Source organism: Acanthochromis polyacanthus, chromosome 11, assembly GCF_021347895.1.
Source record: "Acanthochromis polyacanthus isolate Apoly-LR-REF ecotype Palm Island chromosome 11, KAUST_Apoly_ChrSc, whole genome shotgun sequence".
In the NCBI taxonomy this organism is placed as follows: domain Eukaryota; kingdom Metazoa; phylum Chordata; class Actinopteri; family Pomacentridae; genus Acanthochromis; species Acanthochromis polyacanthus.
In genome coordinates, this window is record NC_067123.1 from 3,049,057 (window position 1) to 3,075,281 (window position 26,225).

Sequence of the window (26,225 nt, forward strand, 5' to 3'; positions counted from 1 at the left end):
TGCTCTAATGCAACTTTTACATAACAGGCCGACAGCCAAGAGTGTGTAAAGCAGGAATCAAGGAAAAAAATCTAAAATCTAAAACATATTTTGATTTATTTCACACTTTTATGTTACTCTATAATTCCATAATGTGTTCATTCGTAGTTTTGATACCTTCAGTGAGAATCTACAATGGAAATAGTCATGAAAATAAAGAAAAAAAAACATTAAATGAGAAGGTGTGTTCCAAAAAATGTTTCATTTAACAGTATTTTCTGTGATTAAAAATGACTAATTAGCTTTAACTCAGCTAGTCTGAAGTTAGCCTACATAAAAACAAAAATAAATGCTTGACGATTAGTCACTACAACAGGTTTTATGTTTTTATTCTGTTGTTTTATTTGCTGTTTTTTCCCCACTGTATTGCACTTTAATGTCATTTGATCCCAAAGGAATATTTCTTTAACTTCAATTAACAATATTTTCTGCTATTGAAAATAACAATTGGCCCAGTTTAGGCTAGGTTAACATTTACAATCTGTCTAGTATTTGTTTGGTTATTAGAAGTTAAAAATATTTGCATTTCTTTCCTATCACATTGTCAAGTTTGTAGTGGCACAAATTAACGTTTAGCCTCTACCACAGTTTTATGTTTTTATCCAGTTGTTTTGTGTATTTTTTTACTATATAGCACTTAAATTTTCTCAGGGCCCAAGAAAATGTTCATAATATTAAAAGTAGATTTTATTTCTAAGTGCCTTTTTTGACACCCAAAGTCGCTCTACAAGAAAACAGGGACAACAGAACATATAAAAACTTTATAAACAAGAAAGAAGCAATTACAAAAAACAAAGAACGGATTAATTTTGAGTCACCTGAGTAATGAAAATATTACTTTTATGTAACAGTATTTTCTATGATTTAAAAAGATCTATCTATCTATCTATCTATCTATCTATCTATCTATCTATCTATCTATCTATCTATTTCTTACATGTTTTTTTCTTTATTTTTATTATTTCAGTCTGAAATGCAATTAATCTCACACATTATCTGATGTATGCTTGTGTTTTCTATTTTTAAGTATAACATTTTTAAATGTATCTTGTATTTCTTTTACGTTGTATTTATTCTTATTTTTTTAGTATTAATTTTATTATTAATTAATTTTATTAAAGATGAAGGTGAAATTGAATCTTAGCCTAAACTTGTGTGAAATTAGGTAAAGCAACTAATTCACAAGCAACCATTTTGTACTCATTTTCAAGTAGTTGTTGGACATTACAGGGCAGTTACTGGCAGATATAAACCTTGAGAGAAACTTGACAGCTCTAAAAAGCGGGCTGGCCTGTCCATAAGACAAATGCGTGCAGTTTTCCCCCTCACCTGTCGCACCTGTCGCCTCTCGTGGCGCCAAACAAAATAGCTTACTGTGAAACCACGGTTCGCGCATGCGGGGTAGGCCCCGCAACTAGAGCGCTTCCTGCCAAATAGTGGTCCCTAACAACAGACAAAGCTTGTCAGAGTGGATCCCGGTGAAGAAAACCTCCGTAACGGCGCTCCTGCTTCCCTCCTTCAATGGTAAGACCGGTTCTGATCCTCTCTGTGTGTCCGGACGGTTCGGTTCTGGGTTCGGGTCAGCGGCTCGGTCGATTCTTCCACACACTGCCGTTTCTGTATCCACTTCAAAGGCTGCTGGGCCCCGACTAATCTCTGGAGCGGGAAACTTTCAGGGCCGGGCCAAACTCCGTCCACCTAAGCTGGTTCCAGACCTGTGAACTTTACCTAGTCGACAGCGGACTGGACTCTCTTTTTTTTTTTAAGAATAGTTACCCAGGTGAGGGGAAGTCGTAACGGCTAGCTAGCTTAGTTAGCTTAGGAGCTCACATGGTGGCGTCTAAATGCTGGTCCTGTGCGCTCTGTTTATGCCCTCTTCAGTTGGTAGTCAGAGTTAACTAGTTGTTTGTGTTTGTATGTTGAGGTTAATAATGCTCAGGGCGTTTAAACTGAAGCCATCGCTCTCCAGGAAGTAGTCTGTTGGCTGGCTTCACCTTCACAGCAGTCCCGTCCCCGGCTATTTGCTGGATGCGGCTAACCTAACGGTGGTGGGCTAGCTGGTGACACAGACACACCTTTACCTGAGCTAATGCGGTCTGCAGAGGTCTTAGGATCCGGATAGGTAGATTTTGAGCTCTTAGTTGCACCTTTTTATGTTGTTTCAGAACAAAATGAATACAAAATGTGAGGTCATCCCATTTTCTTTGTATTCTACATTTTTGCCCCACTGAATGCAGGATATCTGAACCAAACCATGTCTTAGAAATAATATTATTGATGACAGTTTGCAGAGTCAGAATCATGTGAAAAGTCGTGCTTGTGCGCTTTAGATCAGAGGTGTCCAACATGAGGCCCGTGGACCAAAAGTGGTCCTCCAGAGGGTCCAATCCGGCCCTCAAAGTGTAAAAATTCCAGAAAAGACATTAACTGCAGATTGTAAATTAGTAAAACTATAAATTTAAAATAACCTTTAGACCATGACAAGTTGCTTGATCATAAAGTGAAATACTAGATTGTTCTTTGTTCTTCTGTTGTTTTGTCTCGTTTTTGTAATATTTTGTCTTGTTTTTGTTGTTTTATTTTGTCTTTTTTTGTCATTTGTCTCAGGTTGTTGTTTTGTTTGTGTAATTTTTTATGTAGTTTTTGTCAATTGTCCATTGTTTTGTCACTGTTTTGTCTCTTTTTTGGTGTTCTCATTTTTATAATATTTTTTTATAATATAGTTTCTGTTGTTTTTTTAATCTTGTTTGTGACTGAATTTTGTTGTTTGTCTCGTGTTTTTGTCATTTTGTTTCTCGTTTTTGTCGTTCTGTGTTTTCTTTTTGTTTTGCGTGTGTTTTTGTCTTGTTTTTGTCATTTTGTTTTGCTTTATTCATTGGTTTTTGTCTCATTTTTGTTTTGTCTTTTTTTTGTCTCTCTTGTGTCATTTATTGTCTTGTTTTTGTTTTGCTTTATGTCCTCGGTCTAATTTTTTTTGTCATTTTGTGTCTCATTTTTGTAATATTTTCTCTTGTTTTTGTGTTTGTCTTTTTAAATGTAAAGTCCTCTGTGGTTCCAGGTGACTAAATGTTGTGTTCCTTTGTAGACACTCTGTGATCTGGAAGTTGTAATGTGGAAATGATAAACTGAGGATGAATGTTGATGAAACTGAATTTGTTTTTCTTCATAAATTTCAGGTTGTTCATGATGTTTAGTAAAAAGAGAATTCCTTAAATGTGAACATTTGTGCAGTAAAACAAAGGAACCATTAGGAGTTGTGGTTATTATGCTGTGGTTTTACTGGTCCGGTCCACTGGAGATCAGACTGGATGGATGTGGAACCTGGACTAGGATCAGTTGGACTCCTCTGGTTTACAGCTGTAATTATCTTTTAAACTGGCAAAACATTTTTTCCAACCACTGAGCCAAACTAGAGTTGCCAGTTTTGACTACCAGCTATTCCAGGAGAAAAGGAGCAGGCGCATAAAATCCCACACAATACCCCCAAAAACAATGATTAATGCTAAAAATTATTAACTGTATTCCTGGAGCACCTTTCAAAACTGGAGTTACAATCAGCTTTCTGAAACAGGAGAAATAATTTTTTTTTCTGTCCATGTGGGCTTTGAACAGCTCTTAGAACTGACACACTGACTGCCTTTTCCAGAGTTTTGGGATAAAAATGTTAAAAACGTGGTCTTGTTTGTTTTAAACCTGGACTGAGAGACTTATCAGCAGCTAATACTCTGATCTGAGGTTTGTAGGTGCAGAATGAGGGTTTAAAGTTCCAAAATGTGAAGCAGAGGCAGACTGTGGAGAATTTTAAAATGCATCCAGAGCATTTTAAATGGAATTAGGTGAGACAGGAGGCGTTTCATCTCGCTGTTGAATTCTGAATTGACTGCAAACAGAATGTTGCTGCGTCATTGCTTCAAGTATTAATTAGACAAAATGTGCTCCCAGAAACACACATCACTGTAACCGTACAGATTAATAACCTACAGCTCAGATGAAACCACAATGAATCATCAGGAAACAAACTGCTGCAAGAAACGTGAATTAAATCCCAAGCTCTGAACAGAACCTTCTCCAGAGCAGGTTAGCTCTGCACCATCAGTTACCATGGCGATCTCGCTTTGCAGCATCAGTTACTGTAGAGATCTAGCTCTGCAGCATCAGTTACCATGGAGCTCTAGCTCCACAACATCAGTTACTGTAGAGATCTAGCTCTGCAGCATCAGTTACCGTGGCGATCTAGCTTCGCAGCATCAGTTACCATGGAGACCTAGCTCTGCAGCATCAGTTACCATGGAGACCTAGCTCTGCAGCATCAGTTACTGTGGAGACCTAGCTCTGCAGCATCAGTTACTGTGGAGACCTAGCTCTGCAGCATCAGTTATCGTGGAGACCTAGCTCTGCAGCATCAGTTACCGTGGAGATCTAGCTCTGCAGCATCAGTTACTGTGGAGATCTAGCTCTGCAGCATCAGTTACTGTGGAGATCTAGCTCTGCAGCATCAGTTACTGTGGAGATCTAGCTCTGCAGCATCAGTTACTGTGGAGATCTAGCTCTGCAGCATCAGTTACCATGGAGATCTAGCTCTGCAGCATCAGTTACCATGGAGACCTAGCTCTGCAGCATCAGTTACCGTGGAGACCTAGCTCTGCAGCATCAGTTACCATGGAGACCGAGATGGTTTAAAAAAGAAGAAAACTATGACTTTTGGCTCAACAAACCTGCTAACGTGAATTTTGCTTCGTGGTGCAGCCTCAGCTCGGTTACTGATCATTTCAAGAATTTCTAGTGTGTTAAATGAGCAGAAATAAGCAGTAGCAGCAGTGATCTGTGATTCTCTGGTTTGATCAATGATTACTAATTTAAAAACAAGCTGCAGTCTAAGAGTCGAAGATGTTCTCGCGTCTTAAAGTGGCGCACACTTTGGTTGAAATATCTAAAATTCTGTGGGTTAATTTGCTGTCAGAAGAACCTATTTTGCTTCAAATTTGATACTTCATTTTGAGTTCACTGATATGAATCTTGCATGCAAGTGCTTGAAGGATCCGACCAGCCGAGGTGGCACGCTTCTGATTAGCAACCAAGTGGCGCATGGGTGGTGGTTTTAAGTTTGCCGTCTGACCTATTTTCTCCCTCTGTGTCTACATTATGTCAGTCAGATAAATGCTCCGTCCCTCCAGCTGTGGTGGAAAGGCCGGCCGAGTGAGCAGCGGACACAACGAGATTAGATCTTATCCCCCAGGGGCATCTATTGATATGACAGCTTGCACCTGAGCAGCTAAAGCTTCAGGAGAGTATGTTTTCCTAGAATGTAGGTTAGGTCATATGTAAGGCGGCACGCAGCCTTAATCCCACGGCCAACACAAAGAGCGCCGGGACATTGGATAACGCCACACGTGCCTCACCTGCAGGGTCTCGTGCCGGAGATTAGACCAGGTTGGCCCACTTCCTCTGGTCAGCCCATGGCAGGGGAGGGGTCCATCGATTTTTTTTTGGGGCAGCAGGAAGCTACATAAGGCCGCTCTCCTGCCATTATTTCCCTGCTGTTTGTGTCTGCAGGGTCCTGACAGGCTCTCCGGCTGCAGAGAGTAGGCTGAGCGTGCAAACATGTCGGGCCGCTCTGCTGCAGAGATGGACGACTCGCAGGAGCTGCCGGTGAGTCCAGACGGCAAACTGTGCATGTTTACTGCTACACCAAATTCTAATCTGTGCTGCATTTGGAAAAGAGTTGTTTGTTGCACGGTGATGCAGATATCGCATCTCATTCACTTTTCTTTTACAGCAGCTAAAGTTTCAAGGACAACTGAGTGAAAGTAGCTGTTTTTGCACACATTTCTAAATAGTTTACTCCATAAAAAGCATCTTTAAGACGTTACATTTGGTTGTGGCAAAATGCAAAATCAGCATGCTGAAACATCTTTCTACAGATGATAAGCAGAACAGAGGCTGTAACCGTGGTTATATATTTTCAAAATGTGTCCAAAAATGTTTCAAAATATTGCTTAAGGCTTAAACTCATATAAAGTCACATAAAATAGTCAATAGTGACTTAAAAATGATTCAAAATGATCTCAATGAGACACGAAATGACCAAAAAGAGAAACAAAATGACAAAAACGAGACGCAGTATGACAAGAATGAGACACAGCAACACAAATAAGACACAAAACAGAGATGACAAAAGATGAATAAAGTCAGCACGGCTCAGAAACAGTGAACAGAGGAGTAAGTGGTTGGAGTTCCTTTCAGCATGGTGAAACATCTTTCTACTACTGATGAGCAGAGTAGAGGATGGAAACATGGAAGTACTCATATTCAAAGTCACTATTTGTAGAAACAGACACAGAATTAGTAGAGAGGAAAAAGTCTGAAAACATGGAGATATATTTTTAAAATGACAGAAACCCTTCAAAAATGTTTCAGAGTATTGCCTACAGTTGGCTCAAATTCACCTAAGGCATCTTTACGACGTTATATTCTGTTGTGGCAAATTGCAAAATCCAAAAGAGTTGGTTAAATAATAGAAAGTATAGAATAGAAATGCCTGGTAAATTAGTATTGGTCAAAGTAAAGCTCTGGAAAGTAGAAAATGTGCAAAAATGAGTAGTTTATCTGTAATGTTGCAGCACAGCAGGTCGTGCAAAGCTTCTAAATTTGTGTCCAATCTGCGTCTCAGTCACTTTTCTCTCAGAGAAACTAAAGCTGGGGGATTGCACACAATTCTTAATATTTTACTCCATAATAAACATCTTTAACACGTTCTGTTTTGATTTTGGCAAGAAGCAAAATCCAAATGAGCTGGTTAAATAATAGAAGCAGTAAAATATTGGTGATTTGTCATCTGATTTTACTTTTTAATTTGGAAAATGAAGCAGAAAAGGTGCAAAAAAAGAAGTAATTTAACTGTTTGCAACACATCACGTTGTGCAAAGCTTTCCAGTCTGTGTCTCAATGACTTTTCTTTTAGAGAAGCTAAGGGTAATTGCATGAAAGCAGCCATTTTTGCACGCATTTATAAATAGTTTACTCCATAAAAAGCATCTTTCAGACGTTATGTTTTCATTGTGGCAAACTGTAAAATCCCTTTGAGTTGGTTAATAATAAAAATAATGAAATATTAAAGGCTGCTGATCTGTAATCAGTTTTTAATTTGGAAAGAAAAGCAGAAAAAGTGCATGAAAGCACATCAGATTGTGCCAGACTTTCATATTTGTGTCTGACCTGTTTACTGCTCATTTTATGTTTTATATAACTCTGAGAGCAGACGTTTACACAACACATTATTAATGTTTTTATCATTTGTAGTTTGGACCAAGTACAGTCTGTGTTCTTGAATTATTTTTGCATTCGTGTTTTACACGGACAGTTTTTGCCGTCTGGTTCATATAAAGCTAATTTGACCATCGTTTTTAGTTTCATATGACTTAGTTTAGCTCCAATATTAAGAGAAAATAAAATGTGTGTCATATCTGTGCAGCAGCAGACAAGATAGAATCAAAACCTTTTCTGTAAATTTGTGCATTTCCAGGCAAAGAAGGCCAAGATTGAGCTCGACAGTGGACTGGAGAAGGAGCAGAGGTTGGTTTTCATCTGTTAACCCTTTAAGCTTCAGTCAATTCCAGCCGTTTTCAGTACAAAAAAATCGCTAATATTCTATTTTTAAATAAAAAAATTACGAAAAATACGGGGAATATTGGACGCGCATCGGGAGGTGCATTAACTTGAAAACGACCGATTCGGGGATTTTATACCGACTTCAGGACATGTTTTGGACAAAATAGTTTACTGGCTTGTGTCGTCTGATGTAAAAGGTTGGATTATGGCCGTTTTTTGTGGAATCTTTTTTTCTGTGTGTAATAATAAACCCGGAAATGTGAGTTGCGCTGTGTGCGTTGAAGCCGTGTATAGAGAACGGATGGATGAATATTCGTTTTTGTCGGACAAATGTGTTTTTCTCACCCGCTGTGGTAATCACATCTGAAAGTGGTTTATACCGGCGGATTCATGAGATTCTAAGCTTTCCATCGGCGTATAGTGTTTGTATAAGCGCGTTTGCGGCCGTCGGACATTCTTGAAATTCCTATGCAAATTAGTAGGTGTACCGCCGGCGGTACACTGAAGCTTAAAGGGTTAAGCTGATGCTGAGAGGAAAATCTAGACTTTTGATGGGATTATTGAAGAAATTATTCCTCCACGATGTTTGTTTATTCCTCAGACGGCCACAGATTAGGTGCAGAAATTCTCTAATTCCAGTGGCTTCTTGTTTCTCTTTCAGTAATTTGGGTGACGATGGGAGTCCGGCTGCAGTTTTAGCTTCATCGGAGCAGGACGGCTCGTATTCTGCTCTGTCCTCTGCACAGCTCGATCCAGGTGAGTGGAAAACGTTAAATAAAACCTCCCGAATGCTGCTGTGGTGTTGATTTATCTCTGGTCGCAGGTGAACATGAGCAGTCCAGCGCAGACAGAGGAGCAGCGTCTCAAACATGTGGCGACTCCGTTAGCTCGTACGCTCATTCAGGTACAAACACAGACGGTCTGAACAGCTCTGTAAATAAAACTAAACACTAAAACTGAAGCTGTTTTATTTTTATTCCAGCCTCTGGCACAACAGCCACGTCTGAATACACCCAGCAGGTTTATCAGGGAAGCAGGTAGGTTCACTTCTTCTCATTTATCGTGTTCTAGTGTGAAGCAGTTTAACCCTCTGAGCTCTAAACACACCAGCAGGTTTAAAAGCAGCGTTATCTTTAAAAAAATAGCGAGAATGACTCCATTTATCAGAGCTAGCTAGGCAGCGTTTCCACAAACAGACTGAGAGTAAAATCAGAGCTACTGGATGAATAAATAAATGCAGCATGGCTCAGAAACAGAGGAGGAGGTTGTTGGAGATCCATCCAGCAAGGTGAAACATCTTTCTACTGATGATGAGCAGAGTAGAGAGGAAACATGGAGAATTACTCCAAATGTGTTGAAAATATCAAAACAAGACACAAAGTGACAAAGATGAGACACAGAACGGCAAATACGAGACACGGAACGACAAGACACAAAACCACAAATGCAAGACACAGAACGGCAAATATGAGACGGAAAACGACAAGAATGAGACGCAGAACGGCAAAAGTGAGACACAAAACGACTAGAACGAGATGCAAAACAACGAGATACAAAATGGAGATGACCGGAGACGGTAAAATGAAGGTACTGGATGAATAAATAAATGCATCATGGTTCAGAAACAGTGAACACAGGAGCAGGTTGTTTTGTTTAGATCCATTCAGTGTGGTGAAACATCTTCTACAGCTGATGAACAGAGTTATGCAAAGCACACAGTTTGTATTGGGTTTAAAAATGTCTACAGTCAGCATTTTCTTCAGTGTTGCTAATGTCAGTGGGAACAAGGTTGTGTTGTTTCCATGAAGATGCAGGACCTCAAATCCACACTCTGCCTTTCAAAGCACAGGGTTCAGAGTTCCATAAACTTCCTGTGTTTAGAAAAAGCTGTGCAGTGACTCTCCAGGTTTCCATGTTTTCTCTGGTTCAGCAGCAGCCTCTAACCCTCAGCTCCTCTCCTCCAGCCCAGCGGTGACGTCTTACACCGGCCAGGTCTCCTTCCCTCCTCTGGCTCAGTCCACCGTCTACTCGGCCTTCCCTCAGACCGGACAGACTTACGGCCTCCCACCGTTCGGTCAGTGCTTCCTCCTCCTCTCTAACGGCCTGTCCACTAAAACCAGCAGCACACCTCCGTTACTCTGCTTCTCATGCCTCACTGTGCTTCGGCTTACCTCTGCTCTGACACACCGGAGGTTTCTTTAACTTCTCCTGTCGCCGCCTCTTTACTTTCTGCTCCCGTTGCTCTCTTCCTGTCTTCAGGTGCTATGTGGCCAGGCATAAAAACAGAGACAGGGCTGCCTGAGGCGCCCTCTGGTGGCCAGCCTGGGTTTCTCAGCTTCAGCACCGCATATACCTCAACCCAGCCCGGCCAGCTGCACTACTCATACCCCAGCCAAGGCAAGCTGCACCCTGCCTCACCAGATACTGCTGCACCCTGCTGCAAGTTCCTCAGCTACAGGCACAGCGGAGGACTTGCAGCAGCTTCCTTCTCTTCAGAAAACATGAAAACATTCTTTTTCTGTGATCTTTGGCTCCGTTGTAAAGAGTGTCTCTGTTTCAGGCTCCAGCTTTACAACATCCAGCGTCTACTCCAACATCCCGTCAGCTACAGCCGTCACCACGGCCTCCACAGCAGCAGCACACCAGGTTGGTTAGATAGTTAGTTAGTGGGCCTCAGGATGTCTGCTGGGATGTGGTGGAAGCGGGGAAACTCAACCGAGACAGTCCGCTCGCTGTGTAGATCTATTTGTAGGACTTGCTGTCAGCTGTAGATCTCGTTAGATCAACACAGTAACGATGCACAGTGATATATCTGACCTACACTCAACCACACACAGCACTGAACGGGAGAGCGCTTACTTACCTAAACAATGGTTTAAGTCACCATCAAACTGATTTAAGTTATCTCTAAACTGGTTTTACAGGTTTTTGGCACAAATTTCTGCCTTTCTTTTGCATCCATTTATGGTGAAAATGTTTGTCTGATCTGTCTTGAATGTGCAAAAAGTTTTGAACGTTACTGAAACACGTATGATCTGTTAAAACATACATAAATAAAGACATTTTCATCTCATGTTGATGTAGAAAAGGCAAATATTGGTGCATAAAATTCACCACTGTGCAGGAATTTGAGTTTTTAATGCTCCATGTTCAAACTAAATCAACACCAGCAGCATAAATAGAACTTTACAAATGAAAATCTGTTAATTATCTAATATTTTTAGCCGTAGTATGTAAGGTTATTGATGCAAGCTGGTTGGCAGATTAATTTTGTGAAACGGTGAAAATAAACCTGTGATCATAATAACTGAATATACATTCTTCTGTTGCTGTTCTGTGCAAAATTCATTATTTTCAATCGCCAAAATATTCCAAATCTGTTATAAAGGGGAAAATAAGCATATTTTAAACATGAAATCATTCAAAAATATAATACAAATAATAACACAAATATTATTCTGAACCAAAATGGCAAAAAAAATGCAAAAACCCCACAATGATTCTTATAAAGGTCATTTTTAACCCACTTATGGAGGAGTGTAGGTCCAACCTCTGTCATCCTAACAGGAGATTAGACCATGATAGTGATGCACAAAATAAGATCAGATAAATGGTGCTGAAATATATTTAATGTGTGCAGAAGTTTAAGAGTTCCGGGTCTAACAACGAAGTCGATGCTTTTCCAGGTTAATCTGATTCTGACACAGAACCCTAATGATGGGATTATTTGTGCAGGATGTCTGCCACCGCTACCAGTAATCATCTGTCCCCCTGCAGGAGTTCAGCAGCTATAACTCTCTGGGTCAGAGCCAGTTCTCCCAGTACTACAGTCTGCCTCCCAGTTACGTTCCTGCCGGTCTGCCCAGCAGCGATGAGCACAGCGCTGGTGTCGGAGCGGCCGGATATTCAGCGGTGAAGTCGGAGGAGGCGGCTTCAGCTGGACTTCCTCCCAGAGGTGGTTTTTGTTCTTTATCTGCACGTCATGACGCTGTTGCAGAACCAACCTGTGATCACTTCTGATCAGTGTTTGTTGGGCAGATTTTTCTTTCTTTCTTTCTTTCTTTCAAGTTTATTTGAAAAAGGACAGCGTGCAGTTACATTAAAAAGATGGCTGCACCAGATTTAGCTTCAAGCGAATTTCCATCTGTAGTCCTTGGTCCATAAAAAACATTCATTATTTAAAACAACGCATATAAAACGCATTACATTAACAAAGCAAAACAAAATCAAAATCAATCTTAAAATATTTACAAATATGTATGCAACGTTGTTGGTTTATAGAACAATTATCAAAATGCAAAAATATAACGAGGAAGACTGTGTTCAAACCAATTACAATATATTTAAAGTGCATTTAAATGACAAAAACAGAGTGCAAAAGTACAAAGTTAAAGTGCAGAGTTGTATGCGAAACAATAGTTTCGTAGATCCTAAAGGTGGTAGCTGTCAGATGGTACAGACGAGGGTAGCATCTGATAGCTCTATACCAGATTGGTACTGTAAATACACACTGTACTATTTTTACACTGATAGTCTGGCAGCCATCAGATGGTACCCACGAGGGTATCATCTGATGGCCAAATACCCGTCTGGTATTATTAATGCGAACAGGACTGATGATCAAACAGCCAGTTTTTAACAGCCCGAGAAAAGCTGTGGAAATCTGCCATGTTCTTAAAATTATCAGGCAGCCCATTCCATTCCTTGATGGCTTTGTAAGAAAAGGCTGACTGAGAGAAGGCAGACTTTCTTTTGGGAATGTGGCAGTCACCCCTGGACGCCGACCTAAGCACTCTACTGGTTAGTTGAGAGCGTAGCTTCACCTGTAGTCTGTAGTTGCACCAGAATCTGTTGTATGTAGCGTTAATATGCATTTCCAGTGTTTAGTCAGACATCTGTACATACCTGGGGTCTAGTATGGAGTGGATTAAACAAAGCCTCATTTCAGTACTTTGCCTCAAGGAATTTTAGTATTCGAAGAACTCAAGGAATCGTTTCAGCCCTGGGTGATGTCTCTAATTTTACTTCTGGTTCATCAAACTGAGCTGTTAAATGTTAAACTGTTTATGGTAGACCCTCCTTACTGTGTCAGAGGAGGATCTAAGCTACTAGATGTTTAATTTGTGACTCCTGTCTTGTGTTTAGATGCGTCTCCGCCTGAGAACCTCCCGGCAGGAGCAGCTCTTCCCACCAACGTGGCTGTGCCGGCTGGAGCTCGAGATCAGGACGAGGTCGGTCGCAGGAACTCTGTGGGAAAATCCAAAGGGAAGGGCAAGAAGTCGGACAGCAGCCCACCGACCGACACTGACCTCGAGGTAACCAGCAGCTCCAACTTTTTATTCTGGCACCTTCTGCTGCTAAATGTTCATGGTTTTGGTTGTTTTCATTGTCATGGTCCTACAATGAAATGTTCATAAGACTGGAAGCTAAAAATGGAAGTTAAATGTGCTAATGAGGATGTAATGTTTTCACTTTTAGCGTATTTTCCTGTGGGATCTGGATGAGACCATCATTATTTTTCACTCGCTGCTCACCGGCTCTTACGCTCAGAAGTTTGGAAAGGTTTGTTTTCCTCTGAACACACAACATACAAGCAGTTTGTCTTAAACTGACTCTGGGTCTGTTGGCTTTAAACTGACTCTGGGTCTGTTGGGTTTAAACTGACTCTGGGTCTGTTGGTCTTAAACTGACTCTGGGTCTGTTGGTCTTAAACTGACTCTGGGTCTGTTGGTCTTAAACTGACTCTGTGTCTGTTGGGTTTAAACTGACTCTGGGTCTGTTGGTTTTAAACTGACTCTGGGTCTGTTGGGTTTAAACTGACTCTGGGTCTGTTGGTCTTAAGCTGACTCTGGGTCTGTTGGGTTTAAGCTGACTCTGGGTCTGTTGGGTTTAAGCTGACTCTGGGTCTGTTGGGTTTAAACTGACTCTGGGTCTATTGGGTTTAAACTGACTCTGTGTCTGTTGGGTTTAAACTGACTCTGGGTCTGCTGGTCTTAAGCTGACTCTGGGTCTGTTGGGTTTAAACTGACTCTGGGTCTGTTGGTCTTAAGCTGACTCTGGGTCTGTTGGGTTTAAACTGACTCTGGGTCTGTTGGTCTTAAACTGACTCTGGGTCTGTTGGTCTTAAACTGACTCTGGGTCTGTTGGTCTTAAACGGACTCTGGGTCTGTTGGTCTTAAACTGACTCTGGGTCTGTTGGGTTTAAACTGACTCTGTGTCTGTTGGGTTTAAACTGACTCTGGGTCTGTTGGTTTTAAACTGACTCTGGGTCTGTTGGGTTTAAGCTGACTCTGGGTCTGTTGGGTTTAAACTGACTCTGGGTCTGTTGGTCTTAAGCTGACTCTGGGTCTGTTGGGTTTAAGCTGACTCTGGGTCTGTTGGGTTTAAACTGACTCTGGGTCTGTTGGTCTTAAACTAACTCTGGGTCTGTTGGGTTTAAGCTGACTGGGTCTGTTGGTCTTAAACTGACTGTGGGTCTGTTGGTCTTAAACTGACTGTGGGTCTGTTGGTCTTAAACTGACTCTGGGTCTGTTGGGTTTAAACTGACTCTGGGTCTGTTGGGTTTAAGCTGACTCTGGGTCTGTTGGGTTTAAGCTGACTCTGGGTCTGTTGGTCTTAAACTGACTCTGGGTCTGTTGGTCTTAAACTGACTGTGGGTCTGTTGGTCTTAAACTGACTCTGGGTCTGTTGGGTTTAAACTGACTCTGGGTCTGTTGGGTTTAAGCTGACTCTGGGTCTGTTGGGTTTAAGCTGACTCTGGGTCTGTTGGTCTTAAACTGACTCTGGGTCTGTTGGTCTTAAACTGACTCTGGGTCTGTTGGTCTTAAACTGACTCTGGGTCTGTTGGTCTTAAACTGACTCTGGGTCTGTTGGGTTTAAGCTGACTCTGGGTCTGTTGGTCTTAAACTGACTCTGGGTCTGTTGGTCTTAAACTGACTCTGGGTCTGTTGGTCTTAAACTGACTCTGAGTCTGTTGGGTTTAAACTGACTCTGGGTCTGTTGGGTTTAAACTGACTCTGGGTCTGTTGGTCTTAAACTGACTCTGGGTCTGTTGGTCTTAAACTGACTCTGGGTCTGTTGGTCTTAAACTAACTCTGGGTCTGTTGGTCTTAAACTAACTCTGGGTCTGTTGGTCTTAAACTGACTCTGGGTCTGTTGGTCTTAAACTGACTCTGGGTCTGTTGGTCTTAAACTGACTCTGGGTCTGTTGGTCTTAAACTGACTCTGGGTCTGTTGGTCTTAAACTGACTCTGGGTCTGTTGGGTTTAAGCTGACTCTGGGTCTGTTGGTCTTAAACTGACTCTGAGTCTGTTGGTCTTAAACTGACTCTGGGTCTGTTGGTCTTAAACTAACTCTGGGTCTGTTGGGTTTAAGCTGACTCTGGGTCTGTTGGTCTTAAACTGACTCTGAGTCTGTTGGTCTTAAACTGACTCTGGGTCTGTTGGTCTTAAACTAACTCTGGGTCTGTTGGGTTTAAGCTGACTGGGTCTGTTGGTCTTAAACTGACTGTGGGTCTGTTGGTCTTAAACTGACTCTGGGTCTGTTGGTCTTAAACTGACTCTGGGTCTGTTGGTCTTAAGCTGACTCTGGGTCTGTTGGGTTTAAGCTGACTCTGGGTCTGTTGGGTTTAAGCTGACTGGGTCTGTTGGTCTTAAACTGACTCTGGGTCTGTTGGTCTTAAACTGACTCTGGGTCTGTTGGGTTTAAACTGACTCTGGGTCTGTTGGTTTTAAACTGACTCTGGGTCTGTTGGTTTTAAACTGACTCTGGGTCTGTTGGGTTTAAGCTGACTCTGGGTCTGTTGGGTTTAAGCTGACTCTGGGTCTGGTTTTCCAGGATCCGGCCACGGTGCTGAATCTGGGCCTGCAGATGGAGGAGCTGATCTTCGAGCTGGCCGACACTCATCTGTTCTTCAACGACCTGGAGGTACGGTGAAGAACGTTTAGATTCCAGCTTTCAGTTTTAGTCAGAGCAGCTGCTGATCCTCAGAGTTCTGGAGAAATCCAAATAAAAAAGTAAAACCACATTAATGCTGAAACTGTTGCTGAAGCAGCTGTCATTTTTCTCAGATTGTTGGTTTGATTTTCCTCAGAACTCCTCAAGTTTGACAGGTTTCGGTCCTCCAGAGGGTCCAACATGAGGCCCATGGACCAAAAGTGGTCCTCCAGAGGGTCCAATCCGGCCCTCAAAGTGTAAAAATTACAGAGAAGACATTAACTGCAGATTGTAAATTAGTAAAACTATAAATTTAAAATCATTTCCAGATCATGACAAGTTGTTTAGATCAGAAAGTAAAATACTGGATTGTTCTTTGTTCTATTGTCGTTTTGTGTCTCATTTTTTGTAATAGTTTGTCTTTTTTGTTGTTTTGTCGGACTTGTCATTTGCCTCATGCTTTGATTTCCTTTTGTTTCTGGTTTTTGTCATTTAGATTTTGCCTCATATTTTTCATTTTGTGATTTGCTTTATTTGTCATTTTTTCATTTTTTGTCACTTTGTAACTTTTTTTGTAAAACTTTGTCTTTTTTGTCTTGTTTCATGTCATTTGTCTCATTTTTATTTCTCTCTTTTGTCGTTGTGTGTCTCATTTTTGTAAGTTTGTCTGGTTTTTGTTGCTTTTTTAAATCTTCTTCTGTGGTTCTGATCCTCCATGGTTCAGTTCCAGGTGACTAAATGTTGTGTTTCTTTGTAGACACTCTGTGATCTGGAAGTTGTAATGTGGAAATGATAAACTGAGGATGAATGTAAAAAGATAATTTCTTAAAATGTGAACCTTTTCAGAATGTTCTTTTTTGCACTAAAAGAAAGGAACCATTAGGAGTTGTGCTTGTATGAGCTGAGCTACAATGAGTTTGACTCCCCTGACGTAGAGGAACACGGTGGTAATACGAAGAGAATCGTCAGAAATCTATTTTTTAACTGCTGGGTGTTTCCGTACTTTCATAGTATCTGTATTCAACACCGTTCACAGCTGTTCAGAAGACACTCAGTAGGTGTTGCTGTGAATGTTTGGTTTTTAAACATGTATCATACTTCTGTTTATTTTTCCTTCCAGGAGTGCGATCAGGTCCATGTGGAGGATGTAGCTTCTGACGACAACGGACAGGACCTGAGGTGGGTTTCAAACTGTCCTCTGATTTCTTCATGTCGTCCTCCAGCTTCATCAGCCTCAGACTGATCTCAGGTTTGTTCGTCTGCTCTTCAGTAACTACAACTTCCTGGCGGACGGTTTTAATGGTCCCAGTGGTGGAGGAGCTTCAGGGACCACCACAGGAGTCCAGGGAGGCGTGGAGTGGATGCGCAAACTGGCCTTCCGCTACCGCCGGCTAAAAGAGATCTACAACAGCTACAAAAGGAACGTTGGGGGTGAGTTTGGACCAAGCTAAATGTTTACCTCCGTCGTCGGGTGGAACCGTCGGCAGCAGCAGATGTGAGCCCAAACCTAGCTGTATGGAGCTTCTGCATGACTTCCTGCTGTCGTTCTTCAGGCCTGTTGAGTCCCATGAAGAGGGAGCTGCTCATCAGGCTTCAGTCTGAGATCGAGAACGTCACCGACGCCTGGCTCAGCACAGCGCTGAAGAGTCTGCTGCTCATCCAGTCCAGGTTCCAGCAACACTTATTATTCTTTAACCTCAAACCAGCAGGCAGGATAAATGAAATGCTCTCCTCTGCACCTCACAGGCCGACAGATCTGTGTCACATCTACACGGATGTTTAACCCTCCTGTCATCCTGTAGGTCAAGATTGACTCGTTTTAAAGTTTGAAAATGTGGGAAAGAATATATTTTCACCGTGAAACCTCTGATGTCCACATTTTTGGGAAATCTTTGAACATTTTGGTGGGAAAAAAAAGAAATGTTAAAAATGTTTAAGAACATTCACAAAAAAAATGAATTTGTCTGGATTTGGGTTGATTTTTACGTGAATGTTCTTTATATATGGAATCTCTTTAGCTACTTTTAGGATTTTTTTGGAAGACATTTACTCATTTTTTGAAAATATTTACAAGAATTTTCTTGCCAAATCTGGGGGATTTAAAAAAAAACAACTTTTAAGGAATTATTGGAGTTTTCTTCCTGAAGGTTTCACCAATTTTCAAAAATTTGGGGAATTTTTTCGCTGAATTTTTGGATTTTTTTCAGGCAAATAAACAATATGTTTTGGTGCCTGTAAATGAGGACAACAGGAGGGTTAAACAAGGCTCTAAAAAGGCTTTTTTACCGATGAACCTTTAATGTTTTCATGTTTGAGTCTGTATTTCTGCCTGTTTATATGTAGTATAGTATAAACAAAGTTCTATCAGAGTGTAATGCTGACTCCCACCACCAGGGGGAAGTGTATGAACGTGTTGGTCACCACCACTCAGCTGGTTCCTGCTCTGGCCAAAGTTCTGCTGTACGGTCTGGGAGATGTCTTCCCCATCGAGAACATCTTCAGCGCCACAAAAATAGGTACACTGACAGCATTTAAATCTGTTCTTTATTGGTCTGTCTGTCTGTCTGTCTGTCTGTCAGCAACATCACTCAAAAACAGAATAACAGATTCAGATGAAATGTTCAGTGAAGCTCAGAAATGACTCAAGGACCAAGTGATCAGATTCTGGCAGTGATGCAGCTTATAGTCTGGATCCATGGATTAGTTAAAGATTTCTGTATCATTACCAGATAGCAGCACGGCGTCACTGTAACCATGACAACCAGTGAACACTACATCAGCTGATTGTGATCCTACTACAAATCCACCTCTGAGGACTTATCAGGACTAATCCATCAGAAATGATCCAAGGAACAGCTGATTAAACTGTGGGGGTGTTTCTGAGTCCCATCAGTTCCTGCTACATATTTAGGTCACGTGATCCGGTATCCGTACATAACGTACACATGCAGAACACACGCCTGTACTCAGAGGAAGGTCATTTAGTTTGTGGGTTCATCTGTGTTAAAGGGACACATTCTATGTTGCTGTGATTTCTGATCATCAATAACTAATAAACTAAAGCTGCATTTCTGACATATGGGGGAATGAGCAGCCTTGGAGGAGGACTGATCTCTCTGAGGGCTTTTCTAGTTGTTATGATTAATATTAATACTTCTTCTGATGGGTTCCTTTAATGCAGGGAAGGAGAGCTGCTTTGAGAGGATCGTCTCTCGCTTCGGTAAAAAAGTGACGTATGTGGTGATCGGTGACGGCAGAGACGAGGAGTTCGCAGCAAAACAGGTGAATGTTTGCTCGCTTCTGACGTCTTTGTGTGTTTTTCCAGCAAAGTCAAACAGAGTTTTAGGTCAGTTTCTGTCTGTCTGCACACAAACAGTGAAGCCAACTAAACATCAGCATAGTCACATTAAAAACAGCAGATATAATGAAAACTTGCTCACAGACCAGGTAGACTGTCAGGGTAGACACCAGAGCTTTCAACTCATTCAGTGGAACAAGGGCTTGACGTTTAGATAGAATTAATTCCAAGCATCAGGTGCAGAAAACCTTCTTGGCCAGTTCAGGTTTTACTTTAGGGACAAATTGCAGAGTATCCTTAGATGGGAGATTATTACTTCCTTGTTTCCTTGTTAAAAGTCAAGACAAATAGGAAGGAACAAAACCCAGAATGGTTCTGTAAATGAACACCAATGACTGAGACGTTGACACTTAAAGATGTCCAGTTAACTTTAGAATAGAGCACATTAGATAATGAATCTGAGCTCCCCATGGTGAACACTGTCCAGCATAAGACAACGAGCAGAAGCCTTCAGAACAACTCCTCTCCATGGTCAGTAACAGGCACAAAGGTTGCTTCCACCGATTCCTGTTTCACACAAAAAAGAAAAGCAAGACTTGTTTCTGTAATCAAATCCACCCCATGAAGCTCATCCAGAGTGTGAAAGCAGCAATCAAAGTGAGGAATCTAAAATATAAAGCATGTTTGGATTTATTTCACACTTTTTTTATTCCATAATTCCATCTGTGTTCATTCGTAGTTTTGATGCCTTCAGTGAGAATCTACAGTGGAAATAGTCATGAGACGAAGCAGAAACCGTTAAAAGAGAAGGTGTGTCCAGACTTTGGACCGGTAGTGTAGTTTGGTGGTTGAGTTGAGGTTTGGTTTTTCTAAACACTGCAGCATGTTTTCAACCCGTTTGTTCCAGAATCACTCAGTACGTTTATATGCAGTCAAAACCCTTTCTTAACCGGAATATTAGCAATAACACGGTTGCGTACGGCCATGTAAACACCCGCAAAAACCCGAATATGCTCATATTCGGGTTTTTAAAAACCCGAATAAGACCCCTGGGTTACTCCTTTTCTAACCCGAATATCTCATCATATAAACGCGCATCGGAATATCCCGATAGAAAGGAAAAGTAATTTGCGTTCTGCGCATGTTTCATCCGAAAGGAATCTTGGTCTTTTGAGTACTGCAACTACTTGTATGCCGCCTCTGGTGCCCGACCCACCGGAAATACACAAGGAGAGGTAAACAGACATGGTGAAACCCACACGCAGCAGCACAGCGCCACACTTTTGGAGCGAGGAGGAAACGGACTACTGTATTAGCATTGTGAAAGACATGAATATAATGTCTTTCATTGACGGCAGAAAGTATTGAGATACCGACCGCAATTTGCGTCATGCCATTGTCAATATCCCAATTGATTACGCTGACCATGTAAACAGGACTAACTCTGTCTGTTTATCCATGTAAACGGGTTATTCCAAATGTTTCAGAAACCGGAATATTGACCTTAACCCGAATATTGACTGCATATAAACGTACTGACTGCCTCCATCCTACATCCCTTCCTGACCTTCTCTCAGTCTGAATCGTCTGTCGTCTCGTCTTTGTGCAGCACAACATGCCTTTCTGGAGGATCTCCACTCACGGCGACCTGGTGTCTCTTCACCAAGCGCTGGAACTGGACTTCTTGTAAAGGAGCTGAATGTGGCTAAAAGGGAAGAACGTGGGAGACTTTTAGAGAAACGAATCCTCCACAGCTGATAGAAAGCCGCTCTCTCTGAGGGACGGCCTGGATTTAGGTTCTGTCCTGCTCCTCCTTTACGGCAGCTAACCTCTCCACCTGACTGGCACTGATCTGGACACAGAAGGGATGACTTTATTTTTTATTTTTCCTTCTCCACGGCCTTTATTTTTATTTCCTCTTCAGAAAACGTCCTGCAGCCGACTTCATCCCTGTCTTTCTGTTCTCTGTAGAAGCTTTTCAGAAGACTTGTCGTTTTTTTAGTCATCAAACCTCCATTGATCTCTGCTTCATCTGATGTTCTTTGTGTCGCCGTTAAGCTGAAGCCGGTTCTCAATGGCGTGACTTCATCCTGAGCAGACCACAGCCTCCGTCAGCCGATCAGCAGACATGTGGGTGGAGTGATCCGTGGTCGCTGAGCGTGTGCAGAACATCAGACGTGTCATGAAACATCCACCATGCTGTGCTGTGACCACAGACCTGTGGAAGAAGCTGCTCTGTGGTTTGGAGTTTCTGCCCCAGTAGTTTAAGTATTATTATCAGTGAACAGGGTTTTAGAACAGCGTCGCAGTCCAGTGAAAATCATTCCTCTCCACGTTTGTCCTTCTTTCTCGTCAAAACCTGATCCTTAAATCAGCTGCATTTTAACTGAAGTGAATCTTGTTTCTGTTTAGCTCCAAACAAAGAAAGTGCTTTAAACAGTATCCACTGAAAACAGCTGACTGGATCTGGATCTGCTGCTTCTGAGCTTGATGACCTGAAATGTCCAGACTGAAGCTCACAGATTAATTTAAAGCCTTTACTTGAGCAAACAGAGGAACGTTTCAACACCACCGTCTCCCCATCAGAGACTTGAAACAGCTAAAGGTTGTGAATTAGTTTCTTAAACTCTGAGTAGTTTCTGGGCGTTTTTTTTCCCACGGTAATATAAAGTCCTGCAGCTCTATGGAAACAGAAAGTTACAACATTTTTTCACGGGTTCTGTCAACACTTGGATATAAATGTTGGCTCCACATATGATAGATATTTTACTACTTCAGATCTTTAGTTTGTTCCCAGGCTTTTACACGGCCTGCAGTTCAACCAGAAAGTTCCTCATTTTATCTCATGACTGTTGGCAGCAGCTGAGTCGATAAAAGCTCCATAGTAGAGCAGAACAGAGCAGAATTTTTGCTTTTTTGCAGAATCTTTTCAATGCAAACGGTTTATTTTTTGTTGAATTTTTAAACAAGACATTCGATTTGGTTAAACTTCTCAAAGAACCGTAGGTTAGACCTGATTAGGATCCGTCAGAAAGATGAAAACCAAACGATGATTTATGTTTGTACACCGCCATTCAAAACTTTGGGGTCACTTAGAAACATCTTTTTTATTTTTTTTGAAAGAAAATCTTTTTTTTTTCAATGAAGACATTAAATAAATGATAAATCCAGTGTAGACATAGTTAATGTGCTAAATGACTATTCTAGCTGTAAACAGCTGATTTTTAATGGAATATCTCCATAGGGGTACAGAGGAACATTTCCAGCAACCATCACTCCTGTGTTCTAATGCTACATTGTGTTAGCTAATGGTGCTGAAAGGCTCATTGATGATTAGAAAACCCTTGTAGTTCTGTTAGCACATGGATAAAAGTGGGAGTTTTCATGGAAAACATGGAATTGTCTGAATGACCCCAAACTGTTGAACAGTGGTGTATGTTTGTACATTTTCTGGTTCTGATAAATGATGAAGTTTTGGCAGTATTTCAAAGAAAAACACTTTTGGTTCAATTTTCTTCAGTCCTCTTGTTGTCTGGAGGTTATTTCTCAGTAAATCTTCCCAACAGATGTTGAGGTTTTATTTTATAGTTGAGAAGAATCACTCCACAGAAGCACGATCACAAATCAGCTTTTTGCAGCTTGACATGTTGGAGATTCTTGGTTTTCACCGTAGTGCGACGCTGATCTTTGTATTTTCCTGCAGCCTGACCTTCAGGCTCCTCAGAGCACAGTCCTAAGTGTCCTTGAAACCCCATAAAACGTCCGTCAAAAACCTCTCGGAAAGAGTTGACTGGTTTGTCTTTGAAACAGTGGAGTTTTCACGTTTAGATGGTTCCTGTTGTTTAATGGCGTGAAAAAGGACAAAGCGAACTGATCCATGTTTTCTGAATGTTCAGTGTTTTCTGGTCCAACGCCCTCGGCTGGATTTCTGTTTGACGTCAGTGTTTATGGTTGGAAAGTCACAGAATTCAGTAGAAAGCCTGGATGCTAAAATGGTGTTTATTTTGACCCAATTGTTTTATTTCCTCAAGGTAGAACTAAAACTATTTCATAATTTTTCAAGCAAAAATACCAAAAGCGGACGATCTTTAGGTTTTTGAAAACAAACATGTTGAAGACGTCACTTTGGCTGAAGGACATTAGAGCTGCAACGATCCGTCCTTTAGTTGACATGAGGGCTGTACGTTTAGAATAATTTAATCAACCGATAACCGTCAGCGTTATCAATCAGTAATCAATACTGAGTGCAGTAGACGTTGTAGTAACTGTAGTTATATTACCCTTAGATACCACAAGGTTGTAGTTGATCCAGGCATACGATCACTTTATTAGCTCAAGTCGGAGGTCATTAACCTCCACAGACGTCCTTGTCATGGTGCCCGTGGCTAACTAAGCTCCCACAATGCTCTCTGCTTGTCAACATGAACTTCCGCTAAACGGGAAGAAGTTCCACCTGGTGGAACAACCAGGTACTGCAGCTGACCTACATGTGATCAATACTTTTTCAGAGCACAGTCCTAAGTGTCCTTGAAACCAAATAAAATGTCCGTCAGAAACATCTCAGAAAGAGCTGACCAGTGGCACGGTTTGTCTATTGCTAGTGTACGTTCAACCAGGATCTATATAACGACATCCTACAACCCAATTTCTTTCAAAGTTTTTAAATTTTTATTATGACCTGCCATACATGCACATATGGACTTTTTTCCCTGTACGATGAAGCAGTTAAAAGTTGCTTTTTGCAAACTTTCTACATCCTTTTTAAAGGATATTTCCATTGCACGGTAAAGGCTCTGAATGACCTGACATGTATGTCGACCAGTCTAAAGTTTGTTTTGATTGAAGCAGAACGGTTTCCCAGCCATATATATCTGCTCATTTTAAGGTCAGAAGTTAACCGTCTGACCGTCAGGCTGATTTTGAGCGAAGATCTTTGCTTCAGTGGTGAGTGATTTGTAATTTGCAGAACAATGTTGCTCAAGCAAAGAGAAATCTGCTGGAGAACTTTTTTTTTCTTGTCATCGGACATTCTTCACTAAATTTTTCTGCTGGAGCGAATAGAAGTTAGTAGTTTGATGCAGTTGTTTGGACTGCCATGTTTTTCAGTTTGAAGAAAATGTCTTAAATTACCCAGAATTCATGTCCAATTATTCCAGTTTTAATTTCTTAGCCCAATAAATGTGTCATACAGGCCCAGTGAAAAGTATCTCCTTAAGTTGAGGCCCAGCGATCCAACGGATGGATCCTTTGTGGTCCAGACTATCCCAAGATTCCTTGCACATTGGTGACGCTTAAGTTTTCAAAAATATGTTGAATTCTGAAAGTGAAACTTTGGCGGCAGAAGGTTAAGCTTTTAAATATGGATGTCCAGATCAAGTTTTATTTGCACCCAATCCGATCCAAGTCATTTAGTGTCTGTTGATGCTTGATCGACACGACCGGTCAAAGGTTTGGGGTCATTCAGAAATGCCCTTATGGACATCAAAGCCCAAACGTTTGAACGGTAGTGTACATCAAGTATCGACACTTTTGAAAGAAAAACATTTTGAAAACATGAAAGTACCTGGACAACCCCAAACTTTTGAACGGTACCGTAGATATCGTTGGTTTCCTCATTGCTGGACTTCACAAATATTCATTTTTTCATTTTAGAAGTTGATTGTCTTCTCAATCATACGTACAATCAGGGAAGCATCTCATCATTTGATCTGATAATTCTACATAAATAGCAAAAAGATTATCTTCAGCAACAACAGGAAACCATGCAAAAGATGGTGTAAACAGTCGAAAATGTCTTAGTTGTATATAAAATATAATATATAGGTAAGATATATCTGACTGTTTATACCGTCTTTGGCATGACCTCATGTCCAGGAAGTCATGCCAAAGACGGTGCAAACAGTCAAAAATATCTTGGTTACATGTAAGATACAAAATAAACAGTCAAAAATATAGTTGTATGTAAGATATAATATAAAACTAAGAGATTTTTGACTGTTTATACCTTCCTGGACAGAAAGTCATGCAAAAGATGGTAAAAACAGTCAAAGCTATCTTAGTTGTATATTGTCTTAGTTTTCATGGAAAACATGAAATTGCCTGGGTGATCCCAAACTTTTCATTTAATCTTGATAGTTTCTGATTCTATCATCAGTTAAGATTGTTTATAACATGGTAGAAAAGAGTGAAAGTGTGACGCCTTTATATCGACCAGAACTCCATAAAGAACTAAGACGGCAAAACAAAGAGTCAAACTAAATAAAATCCTGGTGTTTTTGCTTGAAAAATGGCTGATTATTATTAAATGGTTCCAGATGAATGGTTGAATCTTCATCCACACCTTTCTGAGTCGTATCTGAGGAGGAAAAACCAAAAGCAAGGACTGTGCAATAGATTCCTACTCTCTACTTTGACTCTATCTGGAGGCTTTTCTGGGCGGTGGAAGCAGCAGGAAGAGATTTACGACTGAACAATACTGAGCCTGAAGAAGATATTTCCACACATGCAGCTTGACCGTTACGAATGTGTTCTTCTGTGTAATTACTTTGTGTGACTGTGCATATTTATATTGTGCCTTTAACCATCATCATCATAATCTCAAAGGGAAATATGTACGTTTGTGTTTTGTTTGATCCGTATATCGCTGCATCCTTCTATTATCCAAAGTGTTATTTTACCTTTTTAGCGCTTGTTTTATTTTTTTTAAAAGATTTTCTTTTGTTACTCAGTTTTCTTGATTTGTTCTGTCTGCACTGTAAAGGTCTCCTCCAGAACTCCACTTTTCATTCTCGTTTCTCGTCCGTTTTGCTCCTTTTGAATGGAGATCTGGTTTATTGAGCGGCTGTGAAACGCTCAGAGACAATCATGACCCGGTGTTTTTAAGGCGGAAGTGAGAAGCGGCTTTACACGAAGCTGCTTCTGATCGCTCAGTGTTGTACTACCTAAAGAAACCCAAGAAAAGTTAAGACCTTTTGAATCTTTTCATCTTATTGAATGTTTATTTCTTTACCTGCATGTTTTGTCTGTTTTGAAGTAAATCTCATGGAAAGTGTCCGTGAAACGTTAAAGGGCCTTCAGTAGATGAGTCCTCTTTCGGTTTTTATTCTTTCCGATGCCAAATACTGTTGTTGTTGTTCAAATTCTGTCTGTTTTCTTTTTTTTTTTTTTACGCGTTTCATCTCATTTTCGAAGCGATCTAGGGTCGCGTAGACGCCTGTAAACTGAACACTTACTCTAATAATCACAGCTAATTTAATTCCAGTAATCACTACGTTCCCTCCACAGTCCTGTAAGGTTCTCCTGTGTACGCCCAAGAACATGTAAATACATTTTAAAAACTTTCAGA

At 41.0% G+C, this 26,225-nt stretch overlaps 1 protein-coding gene and 1 long non-coding RNA gene across 3 annotated transcripts; one reads left to right on the forward strand and one right to left on the reverse strand.

The window, feature by feature from the left end:
* The first annotated feature begins 1,423 nt into the window (after positions 1-1,423).
* eya3 (EYA transcriptional coactivator and phosphatase 3) lies at positions 1,424-26,225 on the forward strand. Of its 2 annotated transcripts, XM_051955053.1 has the most exons (19): positions 1,424-1,563; positions 5,593-5,688; positions 7,562-7,611; positions 8,309-8,403; positions 8,471-8,551; positions 8,630-8,684; positions 9,612-9,721; positions 9,907-10,044; positions 10,208-10,293; positions 11,425-11,602; positions 12,793-12,962; positions 13,126-13,209; positions 15,484-15,573; positions 16,703-16,761; positions 16,853-17,013; positions 17,136-17,250; positions 17,977-18,098; positions 18,764-18,864; positions 20,490-26,225. In XM_051955053.1, the coding sequence occupies exons 2-19, from the start codon at positions 5,641-5,643 to the stop codon at positions 20,568-20,570; spliced, it is 1,824 nt and encodes a 607-aa protein (XP_051811013.1). In that variant the 5' UTR covers positions 1,424-1,563; positions 5,593-5,640; the 3' UTR covers positions 20,571-26,225. The 2 variants fall into 2 exon arrangements, with proteins under 2 accessions (XP_051811013.1, XP_051811014.1); XM_051955054.1 differs by lacking the exon at positions 9,907-10,044.
* On the reverse strand, positions 4,251-4,712 carry LOC127535987 (uncharacterized). Its single transcript, XR_007944917.1, has 3 exons — positions 4,645-4,712; positions 4,397-4,458; positions 4,251-4,334 (listed from the first exon to the last, which is right to left on the reverse strand). It is a non-coding gene; the product is annotated as an uncharacterized LOC127535987 (long non-coding RNA).